The sequence below is a fragment of the Acanthamoeba castellanii genome (assembly GCF_000313135.1).
Source record: "Acanthamoeba castellanii str. Neff unplaced genomic scaffold scf7180000084761, whole genome shotgun sequence".
In the NCBI taxonomy this organism is placed as follows: Eukaryota; Discosea; order Longamoebia; family Acanthamoebidae; genus Acanthamoeba; species Acanthamoeba castellanii.
Window position 1 is genome coordinate 438,232 of NW_004457596.1, and position 5,792 is coordinate 444,023.

A 5,792-nucleotide genomic window follows, 5' to 3' on the forward strand; every position below is an offset into this window, starting at 1 on the left:
AACGTCCTGAGTGTGCTCCACCTGCGCGCCACTCCAGCAACCCAGCAAACCTTTTACCCAGATTGTCACACTTTTCCAGAGGAAAACAAGGATGTACAAAACGAACGCGTCGTGTGTTGGTGTGTAGGCGTGCGCGTGCGCGTGCGCTTTGCTGAGGTTTTATTCGTTGTCACTGAATTTCGCCTAGAGGCCGATGTCGCCGCCACTTGTTTTTCTCCTCCTTCCTCACTCTCCGCGCGAGCTGCAGATTAGATTGAAAACGCTCATCTTTCCGGCAACAACATCTTTTACACCACCCTAACAACACAGTACTGCCCCCCCCCCTTTCTCACTGCCACCTGCGCGTTTTTGCGAGTGATACTCATCCCTCCCAGCTTATATGCGTGTGCGTGCCCTTGCCAGCAACACCCGCACCCGAGCCTACGCCCCCTCGCTTCCCTGCCGCACCTCCCACCACCACCTTCGCCTCCAGTCCACCACCTTCGTCACCGCCCTTTTCAACGCAAGACCGATGAGTAGCACGACCAAGCAGCGCAAGTCGCCATCGCTGGCGGCCGACATCGCGGTCATGCGCGAGCGAGAGGGCAAGCGCGAGCTGCTGATGATCAAGCGAGGCGGCCGCACCTTCCACGGCTGCCTCGCCTTCCCGGGCGGGTTCGTGGAGTACGGGGAGGAGCCCAAGCACGCCGCCCTCCGCGAACTGCAGGAAGAGACGTCCCTCGTCGGCACCGACCCGCAGCTCGTCGGCGTTTACGGCGACCCCGCTCGTGATATCCTCTCACCTCTTCCCCGCGTTGTGTGTCGTGTGTGTCGTGTGTGCGTGTGCGTGTGCGTGCGGTGTGTGTGTCGTGTGTCGTTGTGGTCTCCTTAACTCGTGTCAACATCCGCGTGGACACACGGTGAGCACCTTCTACTACGTTACTGTCAAGGATTTCTCGACCATGAAGGTACGTTGCGGCCAAGGGTGATGGTGAGGGTGCAGGCTGTTGGAGCTGACGGGGTTTCTTTCATGTTGGGTGCGGCGCCAGGCGGGTGATGATGCAGCTCACGCCGACTTCTACGATGTGGAGGAGCTCAAGGGCCAAACCGACAAGATGGCCTTCGACCACGCCTTGCTGCTCCACGACCTTCTTGAGTTCGTCAAGAAGCACAACATCGACATCCCACGCGCGTAGCTCGCTGGCTTTGTTGACATTTGGCCCAATGAACACTTTCAGTCTTTGCGTGTCCCAGTGTGCTGTGAATCACGGCCTCACATTTCCTTTTGGCCGTTGCAGGTTCCTGTTCTAACATCACCTTGAGGGCCCTCTGCTCGCTCATCAAGCCTTGCGTGCTTCAGTTTGCGAGTTGTTCTTCGTCGGTCTTGCGAAAGCGCAGATGCTCGGCGCTTGAGAGCGGTACAGCCAGGGGCACGAGGGACACTCGCGGGGCGTGATTTCGGAGGAAGGCAAAGAATGAAGAAAGAGCGAATGACGATGCCGCAAAGAATGAAGGGAAGAATGAAGTAATTCACAAGAACCACGCGCATTCTTCGTTGCAAGGAATTGAAAACAACAGCCACGCACCCCCGACTCGAAGCTTCAAGATGGAAGTACCCGTTGATCGACAGGCGTTCGAATTGGTCTGGTATGTTCGACCTAATTAATTTTTTGCTATAGCTGAATTGTAGAGGTATCAATGCTTCAATTTCGGCCTGCTCACCCCCACTCATCTTTCCACATCACACCAGCGACGACATCTTCGTCACCCCTCGTGAGGCTCGGTGGGTATGTGTACTCAGCCCTTGTTTTTAATTTTGTTTCCTGATCGTTTTCTTGGCCAGTTGTCCCAGGAGAAGGGGATCAACGAACTGTTTGAACGCGCCGCCAAGCTTGTTCCAGGAGAGGGCAAGGTACGCTTTTGGTTGGCGTTCTACTTCTCCATTGAGCTCATTTACTTCTTTTTCTGTGATCGGAAGACCAAAGCTCTTGAGGCCACAGCAGTCCGCTTGAGCAAAGAATGGTCCGCTGTTTTGGAGGTGCATGAAGCACCCGACAGCCTTGTGAAGGAGGTACTTGGCGTGCGCATGGCCGCCAAAGAAAAAGATTTGTTGAGTGGCTCCCAGAAACCACGACGGGCTTTGTACAAGCTTCAACTTGACGCGGTACGTCAAACTCACAACAACCAGACCCTGCTCACTCCATGCACTTACCTTGTTTGAGAAACAGCCCGTGACTTCAGCCCCGGAGGAAGTGCAGCTCTCCATGCCGATCAAGAGGCTCTCCATTGTCGGAGGCGTACATGCACTCCTGTTCGCCCTTTTGCCTCGTGGGGTCTTTCACTAAAAGAGGTGTTTGCTGTTTCAGGCTCAGACCTTGGAAAGAACCGAAGCCCTGCAGCAATTCCTACGACAGGTGAGGCCGAAAGAGCTTGATCTCCATGAAGCCAATCCTGCTCTGGTGCGGGCTCTTCTCAAGAGTATTGCTACTGAGCCCAAGGGAGAGCATGTGTTCAAGGTACTTAAACCTATCTCATGTTGGTGTGCACTCTTTTTGGGCAAGGTATACTCATTCATGCTTCAGAAGCTCGATTTGCGTGGGTTTGAGGTAACTGCAGATGATTACGACTTCATCATGAGGCTAGGTCACTTCCGTAGGATAAAGTTCCTTGACCTGCGTGGTCACGCCATTTCAGGTGAGATTGCATATCTCCTCTCTCACCTCGCCCGTGTCTGGATGAGCCTTGTCTCTCTTGGTGTTACGGTACAGCTCTTTTTCTTGGCTGCTATTGGTTGGTGGCATTACTGAACCAGTGTCCTTGGCAGACTGCATCAGTACGGGACGCAGCAGTCATTGCCAAACGTGGAGACCATCTCCAGGCCCTCTACTTGGATGGAGAATGGACCTCCTCTGCTTGGAACACAACATGCGCCTCTCAGTGTGTTGCTTCATTTGTGGTACGCTGCCCTATACTTTTTTGTGAGACTGGGTGGAGGCTTAATGGTCTGGTTTGCCACTTGTGATAGGATGGGGACCTCAAGGTGACCTCAAGCTTTTGGTGCCCCTCAAAACTTGCGAAGGCATTGCCTGGTCGACTGTCTGTTTTGCGTCTTGGTGACACCCTTGCTCTCGCACCATTGGTACATGAGCCAACCCCCCCTCTCCAATTTATGCATCAAGGCCTGAACACAAAAGCTTGCTTTACCCCCTCCTGTTGCAGCGAGGCATTCTAAGTCACGGACCAGCTCGTCCCCATCATGACCTCGCACTGGCTCTTCTCGCACCAGCTCCACCAGCTCCTCGTCAGCTTGACCTTGCACCTGCTCCTCCAGACCTGGCGGAAGATCGAAACACACTTCGCGTGCCCGAGTTTCAGCGAAAGGGGACCATCCACTTCCTCATCGAGACCATGTCCGCCATTGGGCTGAAGACCACCTGGCGATCGGGTTCTTCTCGAAGGTCTATTGCTGGCTTCCCTCGCATCTAACTGTGCGCGGCCTCGCTGAGGACCTTATATCAGCCGAGTACGATAGACAGAAGGCTGCCGGCGCACTCGCTGGAGGTATGCCGCCACTTGTGGGTATGCATCAGGTATTGCGCTTAGTGATCCTCTCTCCTCCACCAACAGATGACCTTTCGGCGTTGCTCGTGGCCATTGGTTTCGAGCAGGAGGTCGTTGACAGCTTCGTCGCAAGGATCAAAGACCGCGAGTTTGTGCACCACCGGGGCTTGAGGAACGTCGCATTCGATCTCATCGACTCCGGCATTCACCGTTGGGCCACTGACTACTACACACCTTCGGGCGAGCCCGAAGATGGCGTGACCAAACCGAAAGGGTCAACTGGCTGCGGCCGCGACCAGGGGGACGGTGGCCAGAGCGGTGGCCAGGGCGGTGGCCGAAGCGGTGGCCAGGGCGGTGGCCGAAGCGGTGGCCAGGGCGGTGGCCGAAGCGGTGACAAGGACGGCGGAAGCGGCGGCAGCAGCGGCGGCGGCGATGACAGCGACAATGAGGAAGGTGGGAGGACAAGAACCAGCGCCGGGCAGGAGGAAGAGAAGGTCATCACCCTCTACCACGGGACCACATTCGGGTTTGCAGAGAGCATCTTTTACGACGGAGCCAACCTGAGCGAGGGACGCAGGAACACCGACTTCTCCATCGATAGGGCGTTCTACCTGGGCAACAACGCGTCGCTGGCACAGAGATGGGCGGATCAAAAAGCCTCTCAGAGTGAGGATGATCCGGTGCCGGCCTACTTGGTCTTCACGGTGAACACAAGGATGCTAGAGCGATACGAACGGAAGGTGTTTGACGAACCTGATGACAAGTGGAAACAAGTACGTCATTCTGGCCCACGCAGTCCATTTGTAATGCCCATGCCCTGGAATACTGACTGTTACCCAGTTTGTCTACAACAACAGAAAGCCCGTCAAAAGAAAACCCGTCATCAGAAAACCCGTGGCTACCGACAACGTCCCCGTGATCACGATCGATTTCGTCATTGGGCCTGTGCTCGCGAGCCTTGAACCACGGGCACGCCCTTTCTCCCTTGGTTTTTATTATTTTATTAGCTCTCGCGACTAAGCCTGCGTACCCATTTGGCAGAACTGGGCTGAGTGTGCAGAGATCGTGGAGAGGAAATACCCCTTCCGCCAGTATGCGGCGCTGACGCCGAGAGCCATCGAATTCCTAAACCTGTGCCCCTGCAAGGTGCGCGACTTTCTCTTGCACATTTAATTCGACAAGCTAAACTTTCAGCTATCAGCTGTGCAAGTGGGAAAACGGCAAGTGGATCGAGGTCGATCAAAGGCCGGGTTGATCGAGGGCAAAGAGGGTCTTCTTTCCCTCGCACAATCTGTATGCTTGTCCTTGAGAAATGCAATGCACGTTTGCCCTCGTGCCTTCTGAAGCTTCTTCTTGAGAAGATCGTGTTTGCGAAATGCGCCGCAGAGAATGGGCTTCAAGATGTGATAGGATTCCCCAAAGGCGCCCTCCTCTTGCGTGTGTTGGTTCGGGCCAATGTTCACGTCGCCAAAATGCACCTTTCACAGAGCGGCAAGTTTTACTCGCCAAGGGCCACCGAACCACCCCAACGTCCAACCTACGTCCTATGCTGTAAACCCTCTGTTCAGCGTAGCCCCTTGTGCTTCTTTCATGAGCATTGTGCTCGTCACGCTTCTGTTTTTTCTCCCAACATCACGCTTCTGTTTTTTCTCCCAATCCTCCCAACAATGTTCGAAATGGTTCGATCGAAAAGCTCCATCTATTCAAACACGCTTGTTCTTTCACTACACGGGCGAAGAGTGAAGTAAAACGGTGTTCTTCGCGTTCACCTTCTTTGATTCCTCTTTCTCCTTCTCTCTTTCCTCCCTCTTGCTCTTCCTTCGTCCGCTCATGATCTTGGGCTTGATCTTCATCAGCCGCGCCAGCTTGACCTTCTTCTTCTGCTGCTGCTGGTCCTTCTCGCCCGCCGCATCTTCCCACAGCTCTCCCTCCTCGTCCTCCTGCTGTCGCTCCCACTCCTCCACCCCGAGGTTGATCTCCTCCGCTGACTCGATGTCGCTTCCGCTTCGCAGCGCTTTGGTGCAGTCCTCCTCCGCTTCGCTCTCCTCCACCGCGCTCTCGCACTCGCTGTGCTGCTGCCGATGGCTTGCCTGGCGCCGTTCCCTCGGCGTCTTGTCGCCACCGCCGCCGCCCGACTGCTCCTCGCTTCGCTTTCGCTCTTTGGTGGTGGTCAATCCCCCGTCGCTTTCGCTCTTTTGGCGGTTCATCGCTGCTGTGGCGCTCTCCGTGGGCTCCGGCGTCGACTGCTGCTC

General features: G+C 55.4%; 4 protein-coding genes across 4 annotated transcripts; 3 read left to right on the forward strand and 1 right to left on the reverse strand.

Annotated features, from left to right (window-relative positions):
• Positions 1 to 91: 91 nt before the first annotated feature.
• Positions 92 to 1,175, forward strand: ACA1_231550 (hydrolase, NUDIX domain containing protein; the record flags this gene model as incomplete). Its single annotated transcript, XM_004346583.1, has 4 exons — positions 92 to 111; positions 508 to 796; positions 930 to 947; positions 1,029 to 1,175. 4 exons carry the CDS (start codon positions 92 to 94, stop codon positions 1,173 to 1,175), a joined length of 474 nt encoding a protein of 157 aa, XP_004346633.1.
• Positions 1,176 to 1,585: 410 nt separating this feature from the next.
• Positions 1,586 to 2,413, forward strand: ACA1_231560 (uncharacterized protein; the record flags this gene model as incomplete). Its single annotated transcript, XM_004346584.1, has 5 exons — positions 1,586 to 1,591; positions 1,823 to 1,891; positions 1,958 to 2,143; positions 2,208 to 2,276; positions 2,363 to 2,413. 5 exons carry the CDS (start codon positions 1,586 to 1,588, stop codon positions 2,411 to 2,413), a joined length of 381 nt encoding a protein of 126 aa, XP_004346634.1.
• A 974-nt stretch (positions 2,414 to 3,387) lies between these two features.
• On the forward strand, positions 3,388 to 4,795 carry ACA1_231570 (uncharacterized protein; the record flags this gene model as incomplete). The annotated part of the gene is made up of 5 exons (XM_004346585.1): positions 3,388 to 3,424; positions 3,607 to 4,313; positions 4,381 to 4,485; positions 4,582 to 4,686; positions 4,742 to 4,795. 5 exons carry the CDS (start codon positions 3,388 to 3,390, stop codon positions 4,793 to 4,795), a joined length of 1,008 nt encoding a protein of 335 aa, XP_004346635.1.
• Positions 4,796 to 5,264: 469 nt separating this feature from the next.
• ACA1_231580 (uncharacterized protein) lies at positions 5,265 to 5,747 on the reverse strand (the record flags this gene model as incomplete). Its single annotated transcript, XM_004346586.1, has 1 exon — positions 5,265 to 5,747. The coding sequence occupies one exon, from the start codon at positions 5,745 to 5,747 to the stop codon at positions 5,265 to 5,267; it is 483 nt and encodes a 160-aa protein (XP_004346636.1).
• Between the last annotated feature and the right edge of the window lie 45 nt (positions 5,748 to 5,792).